Raw genomic sequence first — 20,879 nt, 5'->3', positions numbered from 1 at the left:
AACGCGTAGACGTCGAGTCCGCTCCAGTCTAGAAGAAGAGCATCTATTGCTAATGCCTCTGGATCCGATATCGGAGAGCAGTAAGGATCCAGCCTCTTGTTCTTTGACGTGGCAAAGAGGTCTATGTGTGGCCTGCCCCATAACTTCCACAGGCTCTGGCATACATCCAGATGAAGGGTCCACTCTGTGGGAAGGACCTGATCTTTCCTGCTGAGGAGATCTGCTCTTACATTCCTTTCTCCCTGCACGAACCTGGTGAGAAGCTTGATTCCCCTTTCTTCTGCCCACAGAAGAAGGTCTCTTGCTGTCTCGTACAGGGAGAAGGAATGCGTCCCCCCGTTTCCTGATATATGCCAGAGCTGTAGTGTTGTCCGCGTTGACTTGCACTACCGATCTTCTGACTTTGGGCTCGAAAGCCTTCAGAGCCAACCACACAGCCATCAACTCCTTTCTGTTGATGTGCCAGGCTACCTGGTCCCCCACCCAGGTACCTGACACTTCGCTGGTTCCCAGAGTTGCCCCCCACCCCGTGTCCGACGTGTCGGAGAACAACACCAGGTTGGGGGTTGGGATTGAAGAGACAGTCCTTCGCAAAGAGGTTGGGATCTGTCCACCAACATAGATGTTTCTTGACGTCCTGGGATAACGACAGGGAGAACGTCAAATCCTGAGAACGACGACTCCAATTCCGATGAAGAAAGAATTGGAGCGGTCTCAGGTGCAACCTTCCTAGGGAAACGAATTGCTCCAGCGAGGAGAGCGTCCCCAGCAGAATCATCCACTCCCTCACTGTGCATACTTCTTTCCCTAAGAAGGTTGTTACTCTCTCGAATCCTCGGGCTATCCTTTCCTGAGAGGGAAAAGCCCGAAAACTCAGAGAGTTCATCTGTATCCCGAGATACACACACTCTTGCTCGGGAATTAGAGACGACTTCTTGAAATTGACGAGAAGTCCCAACGCCTTCGTCAATTCTAGAGTTACTTGTAAGTCCTTCAAACAACGATCTTCTGAATTGGCCCTTATTAGCCAATCGTCGAGGTACATGGATATCCTCACCCCTTTCAAATGAAGCCATTGAGCTACATTCCTCAAAATCCCCGTGAACACTTGAGGGGCCGTCGAGAGGCCGAAACACAGAGCCCTGAACTGAAAAATTTTCCCCCCCATCATGAATCTGAGAAACTTCCTCGAGGAAGGATGGATCGGTACGTGGAAGTAAGCGTCCTGTAAATCCAAGGAAACCATCCAGTCCCCTGGACGAAGTGCTGCCAGCACTGATGAAGGCGTTTCCATCGTGAACTTCTTCTTTTCTACGAAGAAGTTCAGGGCGCTTACGTCCAACACCGGTCTCCATCCCCCTGAGGACTTCGGAACTAGGAAAAGGCGGTTGTAGAAGCCCGATGAACGATGGTCTGTCACTAGTTCGATAGCTCCCTTCTCCAGCATCTGATCTACTGCTAGATGGAGAGCTTGATTCATGATGGGGTCTCTGTACCTGGCCGTCAGTTCCCTTGGGATGGTCGTCAAGGGAGGTCTTTCGACGAAAGGGATGAGGTAACCATCTCCTACAAAATTAGAAAGGGAGGTCCAAGGATCCGCCCCTTTTTGGGCCCAGACTTCTGCAAACTCTAAGAGTCTGGCGCCCACCATTGTTTGAAGGACTTGCAAGTTATTTGGGGGCTTTAACAGACTTGGCGAAAGTCTTACCCCTTCTTGAAGGTCTACGACCTCTAAACGTAGAGGTTCTTGAGGAAGACGCCCCTCAAAAGGGTTCTCGAACACTTGACTTTTCCTTCTTAGCCTTGGTAGGGAAGGAAGGGCGAGGTTTTCTTGCCGACTGTGCCAAAAGGTCCTGGGTGGCTTTAGCCGAAAGAGATCTCGAAATGTCCTGCACTAGATGTTTAGGGAACAACTGAGCAGACAGGGGAGCAAACAGCAAAGAAGACCTCTGGGCATGAGAGACAGACTTCGTTAAGAAGGAACAATAAACAGACCTCTTCTTCACGATCCCGGCCCCATACAGGGAGGCGATTTCACTCGCTCCGTCTCTTACCGACTTGTCCATACAAGACAAAACACACATGAGATCTTCTGGCGAAAATGACTCTGGCACTTCAATTTTCTTGGCTAGGACCCCCAACGACCAATCAAGGAAGTTAAATACTTCCAGCACTCTAAACATGCCTTTTAGCATGTGATCCAGTTCATTCATTGCCCAAGTCGTCTTAGCAGAGTTAAGGGCAGCTCTCCTTGTTGAATCTACCAGCGCCGAAAAATCCGAATCACCCGAAGATGGTAGACCCAATCCTAAGGACTCTCCTGTTTCGTACCAGAAACCAGCGCGTCCTGATAACTTCGAAGGAGGAAAAGCGAACATCGTTTTCCCCGCTTCTTCTTTGGAAGCCATACAGGAACCAAAACTCCTCAGTGCCTTCTTCATTGAAAGAGTTGGCTTCATCCTCACACAAGAAGAACTCTTCGCTGTCTTCGCCGTTGAAAAAAGTGAGTGAGGAGAAGGAGGAGCCGTAGGAGTAAGGGAATCCCCAAAAACTTGCAAAAGTAGCTCTGTAAGCTTCTTGTAAGAAGACACAGCAGCAGAAGTGTTCGGTTCCTCATCCCAACCTTCTAGGACGTCTTGTCGTGGCGAGCGCGTAAGATCCTTAGGTGACGAAGGGATCCTAGTAGGGGTTGAGCGAGAGGTTGGAGAACGTCCTCTCTTAGAAGAGTTCAAATCCACTGGAGAACGATGAGAAGATCTGGGTTGTCTACGATGAGACTCCCTCTTCGAGGTAGACGGAACCTCAGCAGAAGGAGAGGTAAGGGCTCCTACTCGAGAATCCTTGGAAAAAACATCCACAGGGCGCTTACGAGGAGGCGAGCGCCTGCTAGACTCTTTGCGTTCTATCCTGAGGCGAGCGGCTGCCAGGAGAAGAGCGCCTATCGGGAGCCGAGCGCTTGAACGGCTCTCCATACCTGTCCAGTTGAGTACGATCAACGGAAGTTCGACTGGCAGGCGAAATGCGCCTACTAGGAGAAGGCTGCTTGCAAGACTCTTGACTTCTAACAAGAGGGTAACATTCAGGAGAAGGGCGCTTCAAAGCTAACGAGCGCCTACCTGGCGAAGGGCGCTTCCGAGATTCCTGGTGCCTACCAAGAGACGAACGGTCAGGAGTAGTGCGCCTAGAAGAGGGAGAGCGCCTACACGGAGAAGGGCGCTTGAAAGACTCTTGTTGTCTGCCCCGAGGAGAATAATCAGGAGTATGACGCCTTAAAAGAGACGAGCGCCTACTAGGAGATCGATGTGCAGTAGGCTCTTGGCGCCTACCTTGCGGGGAGCGGCTAACAGCAGGCCGTCTATCATGCACACGACTCCTACCAGACTCTTGACGCCTGTAAGGAGAGAAGTCACGATCCGACACTCGAGGAGAGCGACATCTGGAAGAAGAACGCCTACTTGTATAAGGGCGCCTTCTAGGATCTTGAGGCTGCTGAGGAGAAGTCCCACGCGAGGGAGTTGAAGAAATAGCGTGATGAGCAGGTGCAGTGCGCTTACCGGAAGCGGGAATCCAATCTGGAGAAAAAACTTCTTTCTCCATAGAGCGTCCTACCGATGTTTGGCGCCTTGAAGTCGAGAGAGAGCCAGGAGAACGAGGGCGCTCACGTGAGCCCCTGCCTTCATACGAAACCTCCCCATATGAAGGAGAACGCCTAAAAAGAGGAGAACGATCCTCTGAAGAGCGGCGCCTAGATCTCTTGATCGGAAGAGAAACGTCCTTCTTCCTACGTGATCTAACTGCTAGAGAATCTGCTAGCGCCGTGATCTGAGCTTGAAGTCCCGCGAGTACTCTCGTAGGAGAATCTTGTTCTTCCTCGGAACCAGGCGCAGAGCGAGGAGCGCGAGAAGAAGAACGATCACAGGATTTCTTGGGTTTCTTCGCCTCCACCGACGATTCTTCCGGGAAAACCTCCGGACTAGAAGCCAAAGGACTGCAGGGAGCCTTCCAAGCCCTCTTCAACGGGCGCGACGCATCCGGGGAGTTCCAACCTCTCTTCGGAGAGGGAGAAGACGAAGAGGAGAAGCAATGGCGTAGGAGCTCCTTCTTGTAGCGATCCGAGGCAGCCTGGGAGCGTACTTCAGGATCTGCCGAGGGGACGCCTGACCGGTGGGGGTTCTCCCTAGCCCTCTTGCAGCTTTCGACTTTCCTACTCCACTGGAACTGGGAGTCTGGAAGAGGTCTAGGCCTAGAGGCACTAAGGATCCGGTCAGACGCACCCTCCACAACACTGGGGACACTGCACTGATCACTAACACTCTCCTTACCTTCCAACTGACGAATCTTCTGATCCATAGAAAGAATCGTGGCTCTAAGAGCTGCCGCCTACGAAGGCGAATCTTCGGCTTCGGTGCGGGGAGCAGGGGCTGCAACTTGGGAAGAAGATTCTAATTCTACGTTAGTATTAGGATCCACATCCAACTCACTCATTCTAGATCTACTAGAACTTCTAGAGGAAGCCTTACGCACTCTATCACGTTCCAACTTCCTAACATAAGAAGAGAGAGCCTTATATTCTTCTTCATTCAATCCCTTACATTCACTACAAGGGTTAGCAAAAGAACATTCATTCCCCCTGCATTTCATGCAAACCGTGTGAGGGTCTACCAAAGCTTTCGGCAACCTCACCTTACATCCTTCATTCACGCAAACCCTAAACAAAACCGAAGTTTTAACTACTGAATCTAGGTCAGACATCGTTAAAGAAAATCCAAATAAAAATCAAACCGGTCCACAATCAGCGTATGCCAAGCCAAACAAAGTGAATACGTCACCAAAAGAAGTCCAAATTAACTCCAGGCAAGCGAGAATCAAAAAACTATCGAGAGGAACCGACAACAGTTGTTATCGTTCCCGCGACAGAGAAAAATCTGACAAGCAAACGGGAGTGGTTCGTACATCCGCCACCCAGCGGCGGGTAAGGTAGACCACCTGACCTACCTGTCGCGTGTGCCGCGAGATTTGAAATTCTGTCGGGAACGTCGGAGACTATAGCTAAGTATATATCTGTCAGGGAAGTTGATGTACAAAAATACAAGTTACTTCCAAAATTTGTCATAATTTACAGATAATTATGATAAAAATGTAAAATAGCCATGTAGGTTAAAATTAGTATGGAATTACAGTTAACTATGGGATATCATTTAGTTCAAATTTAAGCTGTAATAGGTCATTGTTAATTAGATCACCAGATCCATAACCATTTGGCAGTTTGAGAGGGGCTACTGTATCAGATTTGTGAGGTAGCACTGTGCAGTAGTTTCTTTGTCTGCAACTATTGTGCCACGTCTCTACTGAACTGGAAGCTTGTTTGTAGTTCTTGTCTTGTTTTTGTTCCACATTTTCTTTCTACATTACCCTCTTAACTATTCTAGGGCTTCTTAGTTTCATTCTTCATTATTTTCAAATCAGTCACGACAGTATACCCTTAATAATCATTTATTTGTTCAAAGTATTTAGCTTAAAGTTTATATTGGCATTTTTCACTTTTTCCTGGTCCCTAGTTATAGCTTTGCTAATCCTGTATTTCTCAAAGGTAGTATGTAGTATGAAGGCTTGTGCTTATAATTTTATTTTGAACACGTGAAGCAGTCATACATCTAAATGACTTATAACTTAACACTCATCAAAAATTATATGAATAACTTTATATGCTAGCTGGTGTAAATACAAATGATGAGATGAACTATAAACCACTTTTAAACAACCCATTTTCATCAATATCTTAGAAGATGTGAAGAATGTTGGCAGAAAGCCATTGATGGTACTTAAAAGAAAATGAGCATCACAGAAGTCATCCTCCAATAGCAATGGCAATTATATTGCTCAACCATGATAGTAATGCGTAGTTCAGTCAAAGAAATTTCCTTAAATGGAACGAAGAAAGGAAATCCTCTAAAAATGTTGACCTTTCATGAAAAAGTGAATAAACTGAAGATAAAACCATCAAGCCAAAGTAAGAGGTATTTACCAGAAATTCAACCACAACATGACATGCTGAATTTAACTCCACCACTAACCAGACAATTTTTATAAATTTATAATCAATGAAATTTTTTGAAATCAGGAAAGGTTGGAGTGGGAAAGGCTAAGCAATGAGGAACTTAATTTCTTCTAAATTGAAAGCAAGACTTGGGTTAATCTAAGTGAGCCACATAGACCTATGGGACTGGAAAATGAACAGTACAAAAGAAACAGTGTGGACACACTGGAAGGGCCAATTTGCTAAGCAAAAGACTCTTAAAGGTACAGCAATAAGTACAGCCTCGCCCAAGACTGTGGAGTATGAGAAGTTAAATTAACAGCAGATATTATACATGCATATTTAGTGATTCTCATGTGGACCCAAAAGTAATAAGTAGAAGTTAGAGCACTTAGTGAACTTGAAGAAAATTAAAAGTGCTTCTGCATTACAAGGACAAAGTGGTGGCTTGAATTCATTTAGAAAATATGCATAAGGAAAGTAATTAACATTCAAAATCATGAGATGAATAAAAAATTAGATTTCAAAGAGGAGAAGCAGATAAGTCCAACATTAAATATACGACTTCATTCGCTCTACTGCATTTAAGATGGAAAATCTGTTCAATTTCTAGATGAATGGTTAAATAATCTTCACTATAATTTCACTAAGCAACTGCCAAAGGAAGTAGGGAATAAACAGAAACCGAGTGACGTTGCTGTAGTAAGCTCTGACAATTTTGCTAATTTCAGTATTCATAGAGCAATTCAAATGCTTTGTTGTCTTGGAATTATTTGCAAAGAAAACTTAAAGGTTTTCAAATACAAAAAAAGTAAGTGTTGGGAAAACCTTGAACTGGAGGTTCACAATATATACAGTAATGCACTTAAAAGAGTATGCTTTCCTGGTTTGCAATTTTGATTACATGTTTTATACTATGGTGTATGAATTACCAAAAAGGTGCATATGTACATTTGTTTTGTCCTAAGATTTGGCTTACATGTAAATTACGAACCTAAAACTGAACAAATGTTAAAATGGTACTTTACTTTAATCAAAATTACATTTTTAAAAATAAAACGTTTTATAGCCATGTACTCTGTCACATTTTTTCCCCTGAACTTTAAATAGGATGAGCCCAGGAAACTAACTGCTTCCAAACAACAGAAAAATCCTATGAACGAATATATTAACTGGAAGAAATAATCTTATTGTACTGTAATTGCTTGAATCAGGGTAGTCTACACTGAAAAACATGTTTCTAATATGAAGTCAACAAAAAAAAAATACACCATATTTGCTGGCATATAAGACACGCACCTATTTTACAAGGATATTTTGTGGGAAAAAAAATTAATATGTTTCATCATACATTTACTGAAAGATATTTTAAAGTGATTTTGTAGAAAAAATGTATGATTCTGATTTAAATTTCCATGTTATGACGGTGCCTTTTTTGCTTTTCAGCCATGGGTTCAGACGAATCTAGCCACCTGTTGGGGGTAAGTCAACCTCAATGGGTGCTGGTCCCAAGCCCAGATAAATAGGGAGGGTTGGTGTCAGGAAGGGCATCCAACCGTAAAAACCCACGCCAGAACCAATGAAATGAGTCATGATATTGATGAGAATAGTGCTAGGGCGTACTCCGTAAACGACACACAGACACATCACCCTGACTCTGTGACAAGGCGAGGGCTACTGCATCATGAGCGGGTGCATCTAAAGAAGCGAGCTCTAAATATGATCAGAATAGGTTAGCTCAATATTGGGTCTATGACAGGAAGAGGAAGAGAGTTGGTGGAGTTGATGAGGATAAAGAGAGTGGATATTTGTGTGTGCAGGAAACTCAATGGAAGGGTAATAAAGCCAAAGAACTGGGTTATGGCCACAAGCTAATATATAGTGGAGCAAATGAGCAGGGTAGGAATGGCATTGGTGTAGTGTTGTCGGGGGAAATGAAGAATGCAGTGACGGAAGTGAGTAGAAAGAATGACCGCATTATGAGAGTGAAGATATGTTATGGAGGGGAAACAATGAACATCATTAGTGCTTATGCTCCACAAGTGGGCTGCACAGAGGAAGAAAAGAGCCGTTTTTGGAATGAAATGAGTGAGGTAACGCAAGAACTGGAAGAGCAGGAGAGGATTGTAGTGGGTGCAGACTTTAATGGACATGTCGAAAATGAAAAGGATGTAATTAAACGTGTGCATGGAGGACATGGGATCAGGGAAAGAAACCCAGGAGAGAGTATAGTAGACTTTGCCATGTCTTTTGATATGGCAATAGTGAACACATTCTTCAAAAAGAAGAGGGAGCACCTGATAACATACAGGAGTGGCGGTAGATGCATAGATGCACACAAATAGATTACCTCCTTTACAATAGAGCAAGGCTGGATTGTTGTTAGGAATTGTAAAGTTATCCCAGGTGACCACGTGGCCTCCCAACATAGGCTCCTTTGTATGGATTTAAAGATGAAAAGAGAAAAGAAAACAAAAGTGAATGGGGTAAAGAAAATCAAGTGGTATAAAATGTTAGGGGGGTATAATGATAATAAGAGAGAGTTCAGGAGAAGAGTGCTGGGAGAGGTTGATCTGGGAATTAAAGATGTGAGAGAATGGTGGAGGCATAATGCATCAGTGATTAGAAGACATGGAAAGGAGATACTAGGGGAAACATCTGGAATAGTATGGGATATAAAAGAAAATACAAGGAGGGAAGGCTTCGATGGTACGGACACCTGTTACAGTGGGAGGAACGTCATGTTGGAAGACATACGACGGAAATGGAAGTGCAGGGTAGAAGGAAGAAGGGAAGACCAAGAAAGAGATGGTGTGATTGTGTAGGGGAAGATATGGTATTAAAAGATATAAAAGAGAACGAGGCACAGGACAGAAATCGATGGAGACATCTCATTCACAACAGCGACCCCATATCAAAATGGGTTTAAGCTAGGAAGAAGAAACCATAGGTTCAGACTCTGTATGAAATTTACCATAAATAAGTGTTACTTTATGGGAAACTGTACCAAAACTCTTACCTAATCTCAGGTCAACTGTATAGTTGTTTACATGCTTCCAACGTTTCGTAACAATTTTTCTTAAGTTTGTGATAACGGACTGATAACTTCACTTGTGTTCAATATTTTATTATTAGTAACACAAGTTACTGCAATAATTAGGTTTGTTTTTTCAATCTTGTATTATTAGCAACATTTTTCGTTCCTATCCAGTGTGCTTCTCATAGCCTAGGCCTAGCCTAACCTACAGTACTTGGTCTCCCATTTGTAATACAGCCGCACTGAATGCAGGGCAGTTTTTCTATAACTTTAAAAATAAAAAAAGTGTCTAATATGCCAGCAAATATGATACTACAATCAGCTTTGTACTACATATTATATTTGGAGGGACATACATCCCATTTGTTGGTACAGAATGGGCCATTTGTTAGTACAAAATGGGTTATCAAAGTTTACAACCAATCTAGAGTCAGGAAAAGTTACATTTTTGGTCTCCTTGTATTATATTTAATAAATAAAAATAAATCGCAGTAAACTCACATTTTCATAAGGTAAACTGAATGCAAAAGACCCAAGGAGTTGATCAGAAGAAAACAAAACAAAGTGAGCAAAAATTTGCCTGCCTGATTTGGATACCAAAGCAGGTGTTAAGCTTTCATATTTGGAATTTAAGAGAAAATAAATCCGAAGCAACTTAGCTTTAAGAATAATGCTTGTCTTCAGTTATCATAACATGGATGGATAACATAAAGGTAAAGGTAGGTTACCAATCCCATTACTACATGGTCACTAAAGGCACTCCTGTCTTTGGTCTTTGTTTTTCATTATGTACTGTACTTGCTCCAGTTCATGAAAATCTGCTTTCCCTCATTTGATAATGAAAATGTTACTGTAAATGCATGAATTTTATGGCTTGTTAAGCAATTTCCTGAGGTTTCATATCAAATACATTAATACAATTTCAAAAATAAAACTTACCTTTTGATCTAAACATTAAAATTCTCTGAAACAATGGAAATACATACCAATGTAAAGATGTTGCAAATTTTACTTTTAATTTATGAGATGAATAAATTCTCGTTCAAATTTAACAAGATTTTGCCATAGTAAACTATCCTTACATATATAAAAAATATCATTCAAATTACATAAAAAAATATAAATTGATTTGATTTAATCTGGCAAGTCTAAAAACATAGCATACAAGGTTAATAAACCAAGTAAATCTCATTAGTTTGATAAAAATAACAATAAGAACTTCAATATCTGCTTCAGTTGTCATCAACTACTGATATAATGTCCAAATTAATCAAGTGTCTCATTGTTGGTCTGCCATGAGGGCAGTTCCATGGCTGTTCAATTTCTCCCATGTGGTCAACAAGTTTTCGCATTTGCTGAGTTGAAAGGGCTGTTCCTATCATTACAGATTTACGACAAGCTCTAGATGCAAACATGGCTCTCACACGAGAAGGTCGGCACATTACACCTGGAGAATCAGACAACATGAAAATAAGTTCATCTATGTCTTCTTTGCCAAATTCCCATCCTCGACTGAAAGGCATTGATGTAAGACTGACTCTTCTTCCCACACATTTATTTTCTTCAATTTTGAACATGAATCCATTTTTCTCAAAAATATCAATATTGTCCAACAAAATAGACTCATTAACAGCTGTGAGCTCCAGCAACTGTGGAATAATAAGTCTCTGATTTTGAAGGACACAAGTTTGCTGCAGAGTCTCAAAATTGTACTTCTCATCAGTAGCATGCTGGTCAACTATGAATAAATCAGAACCAAATCTTGTTATTATGAATCCTAAGTTGAACTGTCCTAAGATCTCCATCTGAAAATAAAAAACAACTTAACTAAAACTAGGGAAGATAGTGATACATAAATTTTTATTTATATTCTTGAAGCAATGCTTTACATAATTTTCTTATTGATTTATTGCATCAAGTACTACTACAGTACTGAAATTTTCTTAATTAATTTGGTTTGTTATGGTACCTAAACACTGATGACCTTGGAGCCAACTTTTGAGCCCTTTAAAAATATCAGACTAAACCTTTAAAACACATTTTGAATAAAAAAAATTTCCCTTGTGTTAACTCTATTTCAATTGTAAAAACTACGAATTTACACAATTACTGGGCAAGAAATTTCCCAGCTTTGAACAATTTATTTGAACAATTTTCTTGGCAGTACAGTAATATTTCATTGCTGTGGATAAAACATTGAAATTTGTAGAATTTTTAGAAGCAACAAGTGTGCAATACATATTGAATAATATACTGTACTGTAAGTTCAGATTCAAAGAAAAACTACAATACAAAAGCTACTTTTGCCTTGTTCTTGAACTGAGGTCACTCTGTCTACTAGGTTATCTGACTGCCTTTCATAATTCTATTTGAAAATCCAATTGCATATTTTTAAAAATTCCAAAAGTTGAGTCTTAATTCTAAGTGTTTTACATATATGTTACACAGAACTTAAACCCTTAGTAATGTAGTCATGAATTGGAAGTGAAGTACCTTAAAAATAGGTAGTAATCATCTCAAATTTACAGTTACTAATGGCACCTGCCTTTTTAAGTCTTGATTTGCTTCAGAGTACATTTAGCCTGCACTAAACTGTTCTGTTAAGGTGGCGTATGTCCTAACTAAAATGGTCCACACAATGCTTAACAATACGAAAGAAGAAATGTGTAACAACAGGAAAAAAAAACAGTTTTTCTATACAACTCCCACAAACTTAGTGAAACCTGGAAGAGACTGGTTTGTTTAAGATATTACCTAAGCAGATTGTAAACAAGTGGCCTTCAAGTTTTAGTTTGTTACTACATTCTTGGTACAATACTATTGTACACAGAATGTCATTTTCAATTTTAGTTTAAAAGATATGCCTTTTTTTAAATTATGAGTCAGCTATAATGCTTTTTTTTTTTTTTACCAAATTCCAGACAATGATGTTATGCTTCTACCAAATACAACACTTATGTATGCTGGTCACAACTCTCCCATAATTAGAGAATAGACAGGGGCCCGTATCTATTCTAAAGGCAACTTCATGTCCCCCTCTGATTACTGAACATTTCAAAAAAATTAATCTTTACTGTAAATTTTTCATGCATCAGCAGGCTAGGGGATTGTTGAAATCTGCAGCTGAAATGGATACCTTTAATTGGTTTACCTCATGTAATATAGACTGCTAGCAATGATCCATATCAGAAAAAGTTGATTTTGATGATGATTTCAATATCTCATCTTCAAATTTGTGGGAGAACTCACTTGATGTAAAGAGAACTCTTCAGCTATAGTCATGACAAACCCTTTAAGAGCTAACCTGTACCATATATCCATCATTTTTATATGACCCACATTCATGGTCTTTGAAATTCCTAGACACAGCAGTCTTTAAGACAGATGATAACAGCAGAAACTACTCATGCGCTACCTAGATCCACAGCTATGTGGTAATTACCTGTCACTTTTTTTGGTGTTTGCTACACACAGCTAAAAGCATAATTATGTTAAGCTGTTCTCAATACTTGATTGCCTAAAGAAATTACTGAATCATTAAATATTTTGTCTTTTTCATAGCTTTATCCAGACACTCAGTGCTCAAGGAATTAAAAATAACACCTTAACAAGTAGATATTCTGTTAAATAAAGGTATAAGCCACAAAGGAAAGATAAACAACTAAGTAGCTGCAAGATCTTTTGACTCAACGTCCTTTGCTTAGCAGATTTGTCTGCTAAGTAAAGGGCATTGAGTCGAAAGATCTTGTAGCTACTCCTTTGTTTATCTTTCCTTTGTGGCTTACCTTTATTTATGCATTTATCACATTCCAAACTTTCGTGATTCAGTTATACATATTCTGTTAAGAAAATCTTTCCAACTTCACATACTAGTAAACAAGGAAACATTTAAATACATCACTACCTTTTGGAGGGAAATTTTTCTTTACATAACTTTGTAATTCAGTCTAAGTGGTTTAGGGTAATTAGGTAATAAGGGGTTCCTTTGGTTTGACATTAGACTTTCATTATAGGTTTATCAGTTAACATTTACTCTTACATTTTCTAGAGGCTTTGTGGTTGTTTATTATAGGCTTAGTTACAGTACTATTTAGCATGTGAAATGTGTGTTCTCTTCATACTTTTGATGTCTTTTCTAGTAATATTTCAGTTTTTCTTCCTAATTACACTTTGGTGTTTCACCCTGTATCAAAGTAAGTGGTATTTTTTCATATAAATATTAGATTGTTTTCATTTCAGTATAGTTTCAATTACATATTTACTGCATCAGTAATTAGCAGAGATTAGCTATTTGTGCTTAAATTAAGCAATGACAGATTTGCCTCGATTTCTTCCAAATCTTCTGTAATGTATTAATTTGAGCTACTCTGAGTACAGGTTTGCGTATGCTGGCAGAACTAACAAGATGTATTTATCTGCTGCCTTATTGGATTTTTAAATATGAAGGAAAAACAGAAATTATTAAAAAAAATTACTTTGATATACTGAGGATAATAGCTATACTACAAAGGACTTCAGAGCAACCTTATCCTAACAATGCTACTACCTCCCAGTTTTTATTTATAGTATTTTAGCTTTACAATATGTTTTTCAGAATGTAACCCACTGTAACTCCAGAGAACATTTTGTACTGCAGAAGAGGAGGATACTCTTACACCTGAAACAGTTAATCCCCACTTGGTTCAAGCAATAGAGACAGATCTTCAGCAAATATTATTGCAACAAGTACAAATAACATATTCATTTGGCAAACACATGCAGTGGGTATTCGTGAGAGCCTCACATGTTGGGAGAAGCATATTTTAAGGCATTTATATTTTTCCAGGCAACCTCAAGAGTTGCCCTAATCACTAAAACTGATTATATAAGCAACAAAGAAAACCATCAGCCACGTTCATTTTGTTTCATTTATTAGCCTCATGATAAGGCAAACTTCCAAGGCATATTTTCCACAGGTTGCAGATCTCCCTAGCATTTCAATGGAGTTTTTATAGAAATTTTAGGTAAAAGTATCACCTGGAGCTTGACTGACCTCTATGGTATGCAATATACAATAAAAAAAAATAGTCATTTTACTTTAAATTTTGGGTGCCTGCCAATCCACACCACTCACTAAATTTCAGTGACTGAAAAATGCACAAGTCATAGTTAGCAACTAGATGTAATATCAGAAAAACCTATGTACAGCAATACCTATGTAATTATATCATATAAAGTTTTAACTCATCTATGTAAACTTAAGATAATAATATATCATACTGTATATGCAATCATATGAAAAAAATGTCCTATTAATCCCACACTTGCATCTTGGGTTATGATAGAAATGGAATACTTTCTTTCCAAATACTGAATTACTGGGGGAATCTGGCATTAAGATAGTGAAAATGTCCCAATAAAGTAAAAGAAAAAAAAGCACTAGTATTTAAAAATACTAATAACTCTTGAAGTAAGTAAATTTACCTGGGCAAACATGTCCTTGGTGATTTCCTTCTTAAGTTCATCTTCAGCAGACTGATTGTCAGTTGGAGCAATCTTGGCATGAAATCTACGTACCAAGTTTTTCTTCTCCTTAGTCTCAACCGACAATTTTATTTTTTCCTTTAAAGATTCCAAATTAAATCTAATAGTTCTTGACTTTCTATTGGAAGTATAGTTTTCAGGATTGTATTCTTCATACACAACTATTTTCTTGTTTGGGCTTGGAGACAATCTGTTTACCTCACTAAATTCATTATCATACTTTTCATTTGTTACTGTCTTTGCATCATATGCACTTATTTCCATGTCTCCAGTGTCATCATTTCCAGTGATACTTTTCTTTTTATCTGATCTCTTGGCTAGCAAATTATTCAAGAAATCACTGGCAGCTTTGTTAGCTTCCTTACAACTTGGAGATTGTAAACTAGTTGAATAAAACTGTGACAAAACATTTTTGGCATCAATTTTATTTCCAATTTGAGGGTCACTCACTTCAGTTTCACCGCTAAATGCAGACATATTTTGATTACTAGCACTACAAGCTACATTACAAAAATCACCATCTTCAGTATGGTAGCTTTTTGTTTGGATTTTGCAATCAGATCCATTTGACACAGATGTGTCTTGGTTTGAACTCTCCTCAAGTACTCTCAATGATTCAATATTGCTGGTATTTCTGCAACAAAGGGAGTCTTCATTTTCCTGTAGGTCTTCAGGAAGGTTACTTGTGTCTCCTGAGAAAGCAATACCACATTTGTCTAGATCCTCCAATTTTTCAACACCCTCCACAAATGGACCATGTGTGTTTGTATCTTCTTGTAATTCATCATCTGCCTTTGACTGCAGATCAGTTGCAACACCATTTGATGGAGAGGCACAATCAACCTCAGAACATGGATCACTTTTACTTTCCAATGGTAATGACTTACTTTTGAAAAAACTGTCAAGTTTTGGTTCTGAAATAAAAAAAATAATAAAAATTTAATTTAATTTTCAAAGTGAGCTAAACACTTAAAATCATTTCCTTTTCTGCCCTATAAATCTTGAAAGGACAAGCTAAAAGGACAGACAAAATAGGAAAATCCAGCAACTTAGAACAGAAAACCCAAAGTTTTATCTGCCAGTTTCAACACATTCATTCTCAAGTCCCAGTGAGAAAACCATAATCAGTTAAAATATGCTAAACACTTACCAATACACACCTAGCTCAGTGGTAAAAGGACAGATCACAGTTGCTAGCTTTATTAGTCTTGGGCATATCTGAATATTCCTATTCTCTAACTTCTGTCTCTTGTCTTTTTAAGTCTGTCTTAAAATTCTGATGTTCCTTTACCTAATGCAATAAGATTTCTAGGTTTTTGTATATCACATTCTGCACTATAAGTACATTTTCTATATTATTGTCTTATAAAACTTAAGTGTAAAACTGGTCCAATGAGACGATGCTGAAAACCTAAGCAACAAAAATTACGTACACCAATTACAAATCTTATGAGAACAAATTTTAAACAATAAGTACAGTAACAAATTTTAAATACATAATTTTGTTTACATATCCCTCTAGTCCGTAGTTCTTGGGAAAATAAAAATATTTAATTTTATAAAAGTTCTACATGAGTTTCAGTAGTTGTGCAAACCTCTGCCAATGCTAAGCGATGTGTCCCTTAAATCAGTCTCTTCTCATAACAGTTACATTCTTTTCATCCCAAAACCTAATCACTTACTGCCAGTCAAAGCATATTTATTAAACTTCATTACCAACATCTATACAGTTTTCCCAGATTCGCGGACTCACGCATTCGTGGATTTTTATCGGGAACATTTTCCTCCATTTATTCGCGGAAAATTTGCCTGTTCGCAGTATTTTTCTATGAGAAATACCCAGAAATTCCTGTTTTTTTTCTCTTTTTTTTTGTCTTTTTAGCAATTTCATCATAAAATGCACTTTTTGTGATAAAACTATTAAAAAAAACAAGTATACAAATTTTTAGTGGGGTTTTCTTGAGTTTTAACTAACAAAATAGGCTGTTTTCAACATTTTTATAGGGTTCCAACTACATGTGGAATCTAACTATTCGCAGGGAGTCTGATACACATCCCCTGCGAATAAGGGGGGACCACTGTATATTACTACTAATATGTAATACTTTAGGTTTCTTGAATTACTGTATATTTGAAATAAGGCTAAGAAATGCACCTAAAAAGGTTCCTTCTCTCGAAAAAGAGGTTTTGACAAAGGAAAAACCTATTTTTGGTAGTAAGCGTTGAGCCTTCAAGGTCTAAACTTTGCTCCAAGTGACCCACCTAATGTCAAAGAATTCTCTTTTAGCTGGTCTTGTGGCCAGGCATTGTGTCATAAGGATAACATTATCATGCGTGATGGAGTATAAATGAACTCAAGATAAGATGGCACTTTCTCTTATCCTCAGCGAATGCTGAACCCAATTTACCTACGTCAAAAAACCGCAGGAAGAAGTGGCTATGCATCACTTTGTTTATGCATGACCTGAAACAGAGACCAAGATGCCAATTATGTACTTTCTGTTGGTCAATGCAGAATGATCTCTTACCAAAATCCCATGGATTTTCGTCAATGAAGTGGGAGGGTTTTGAGGACTCAACAGCAACTACCAAAAACAGGTTTTTCCTACAGCAAAACCTGTTTTTTGATAGTGTAGTCACTGTCTCGTCCTCAAGAAATCCCGACTCACTCCGACACCACAGTTTCAGTGGTTGGGAATACAATGGGATCTCAAATCACACAACTTTCGATCCCGCCGGAGAAACGAAGGGAAATAGCAAAGGCTACAAGGCACTTCCTCAAAGGCAGACAAACGTCCCGGGGGGAACCAAGAATCTTAGGTTCACTCCAATTCGCCTCAGTAACAGATGTTCTACTAAAAGCCAAACTGAAGAACATAAACCGGGTTTGGCGGGCCAGAGCGAACAGGAAATTGCAAGACAAAATTTCCCGCATCCCTCAGATACCACGGAAGAGACTCTGTCCATGGACAGAAGTCAAGAACCTGGCAAAATCAATACCATTACAGTTCCCTCCACCAAGTTTAGTGGTCCACACAGCCGCCTCACTAAGCCGTTGGGGGGGATACTCCCAATACGGAAAGGTTCAAGGCGCTTGGCCACTAACACTCCGCCAGCTTCATGTCAATGTTTTAGAAGCCATGGCAGTATTTCTAACCCTAAGGGAACTCTCTCCGGCGAGGAGGATCCATATCAGGTTAGTATTAGACAGTGCAGTAATAATCCACTGCATAAACAGAGGATGTTCCAAATCAAGCCACATAAATCATGTCATGATAGCAATCTTTTCGTTGGCAGCAAAGAACCAGTGGCATCGGTCAACAACTCACCTGGCAGGAGTAAGGAACGTAGTGGCAGATGCACTGTCAAGGACAACTCCACTGCAGTCGGAATGGTCCTTAGACGACGTGTCATTCAAATGGATCAGTCAGCAAAGCCCTGGTCTCCAAGTAGACTTATTTGCAACAGAATCCAACCACTAGTTACAGTGCTATGTGGCTCCCAATCTGGACCCCATGGCCCAGACCACAGACGCCATGTCCATAGATTGGAACATTGGCAGAGGATTTACCAATTTCCTCCAATAAATCTACTAATGAAAGTCCTGGACAAACTCAGATCCTTCAAAGGACGGATTACACTTGTAGCTCCCAACTGGCCCAAGAGCAATTGGTACCCGTTACTAGGGGAATTGGGACTCCGCCTCCAACAGATCCCCAACCCGAGGCTAACACAATCAGTACAAAAGAGGACTGTGTGCGCTTCCTCAAGGATTCAGAATGCCCTAACTTTATGGACTTCATGAAATTTGCGGCGCAGAAAGATGACAACATGGATCCTATTAACACCTTGTTTCTAGAATCAGACAAACGTGAATCTACGCTTAGGCAGTACGATTCTGCGGTAAGAAGCTAGCCTCTTTCCTGAAAGACTCATAAGTAAGACGATGAATACAAATCTGGCTGTTACTTCTTTAGGACCCTGTTTGAGAAGGGCCTAGTAACTAGTACTATTACCACAACTAAATCTGCCTTAAGGAAAATATTCCAGTTTGGTTTTAACATTAATTTAACAGATTTATATTTTTCATCGATTCCGAGAGCATTGTGCTAGATTAAGACCAGCAGACAGACCTCATACAGTCTCCTGGTTTCTAAATGACATACTTAAACTAGCTTCAGACACTGACAATGAATCATGTCCTTATACAACCCTCCTTAGGAAGATTTTATTCCTTGTAAGCCTAGCTTCAGGAGCCAGAATATCAGAATTGTTGGCTCTTTCTAGAGATCCAAATCATATTGACTTTCTTCCATCCGGAGAAGTTCTATTATTATCAGATCGGAATTCTTGGCTAAAAACGAAGATCCTCAGGGCAGGTGGTCCCCCTGGAAGATTGTCCCACTTCCACAGGATCTATCCCTTTGCCCAGTCAAAACATTGAGATCATTTTTAGACAGAACTTCCAATAAAATTTCAGGTCCTTTATCCATTAGAGAGAATGGTGGTACAATCTCACTAAAAGCAGTTAGACAACAAATTCTGTATTTTATTAAACAGGCTAACCCGGAATCAGTCCCGCATGTACATGATGTCCGAGCAGTAGCTACCTCAATTCATCACTTCCACCACATGAACTTTGATGACCTTACAAAGTATATGGGATGGAAGTCACCGAAAGTATTTAAATGCCACTACCTTAAATCCTTAGAGGCCCTTAAATATTCAGTAGTGGCAGAAGGGAACATTGTTTCCCCTGACACAGCCTAGTCATGTTGAAATACCTAGTCGTAATATGTCTGCCCTTCTTTTAGCTCTTTCTCTCCTACCTGCCTCGCTTATAGCCCCTAGCCTTCACCTAGGTAGTTTCACTTGGATTGCACAATTGAACCATTCTTGTACTGTATATATTTAACTATTATCATATTTCATATATGTAAAATATCTTATATTACTTGATGTAGTAATATCTTATATTACGTGGTGTAGTAATCACCCTGGTCTTACCAGAACTTGGTTGTGGTATTTATATATACTTCATAGAGTAAGGACCTAGACTAAAGATATTTGTTAAAACTTTACTTTAGATTTAAGGGAACTTGATTAAAACAGGGTAGAATTACTTGAACAGTTTAATTTCTCCCTTCCGGTAGCCAATTTCAAATGGTGCAAACATTACGACAATCGGACAAAAAAATTTCTGGTTTTTTCGGAAGAGTTACCACGAGGATGTAAGGAAATTTTTTTTCCATAAATTCACCATAAATCGAAATATTTTGCTAGAGACTTCCCATTTGTTGCAAAATAAAGGTAAATGATTGAGTATTACCAGAATGTAAGAGTTTTAGCTTACAATTGCGTTTTTTTACCATTTCGGTCGAGTAAAAGTTGACCGGATGTTGAAATTTTGGCACTTATCGTTATTTATATGAAAATATTCCAAAACTGATAAAAACTAAAAACTACACACGAGTTGTTTTTTGTTGTATTCTACATGAAATTGCACACATTTTCATATATAATACTCCATGTAACGGCTAATATAAAATGGCGCAAAAATTATGTCAAAGTGACAAAATAATTTCTGAGATGTGTCGCTGATGCTTGTTAGTGCGAGAAGAAAGAAATTCACACTTGCGCGCCTGGGTAATGATTGTAAACAAAAAAACACCTTGATCCGTGAGCTCCCAGCATCCCCCAAGGCGCGTGATTCAAAAGTTTTCGCCTAGTAGGCCTATAACTATTTTTATGTCGATCTTCTCCATCTACACAACATCTGAAAGACTACATCATTACATTACAAGAAATTGTGTTATCTAAAATAAAAATCATTGTGTTCAGGAACATAGAATATACAAAACAATTTAAAATTATATAGTATAAGAAAAAAGCTCCAAGAGTTATAGCAAGAATAGATAAATTAATCATTACAGCAACAGAGAAAAACATGAAACATTTCAGTATGTTAAATAATGCAAAGTATAAACAAAAATATTCAAACACAGAAGAGAGAGCCGAATGGCATGACAGAGAAGGAACGCACATCTCATCGAGACTGCAGCCAAAAGTACAGTGTAGATTTGAGTGCAATCTGACTAGGTGAGCAGTTCTTCTACCTTCAGTAACTTACCATAACCACCTTGCAAAAAGTTTAACAGCAGGATTTACAGCTAGCTGAAGGTTAACCCCATACATAAAGACCAAGGGTTTGTATTTGTGTAGGAACAATAAAACAATTCTGACTCATTTTACAATAAGTAACTGCATGGGTGATTTTTACAG

At 39.2% G+C, this 20,879-nt stretch overlaps 1 protein-coding gene across 1 annotated transcript in view; it reads right to left on the bottom strand.

Moving 5' to 3' along the window:
• Positions 1-10,065: 10,065 nt before the first annotated feature.
• The window catches only part of LOC135215304 (mismatch repair endonuclease PMS2-like), a gene marked incomplete at its 5' end in the record, with an annotated part of 165,066 nt that continues 154,252 nt past the window's right edge, over positions 10,066-20,879 (bottom strand). Inside the window, 2 exon segments of the mRNA XM_064249863.1 lie at positions 10,066-10,879; positions 14,538-15,511. Of these exon segments, the coding sequence (XP_064105933.1) occupies positions 10,307-10,879; positions 14,538-15,511 (1,547 nt within the window).

This window comes from Macrobrachium nipponense, chromosome 5, assembly GCF_015104395.2.
Source record: "Macrobrachium nipponense isolate FS-2020 chromosome 5, ASM1510439v2, whole genome shotgun sequence".
NCBI classification, from domain to species: Eukaryota; Metazoa; Arthropoda; class Malacostraca; order Decapoda; family Palaemonidae; genus Macrobrachium; species Macrobrachium nipponense.
Note: the sequence above shows the minus strand (reverse complement) of the source record. Positions and strands in the feature narration are given on the sequence as shown.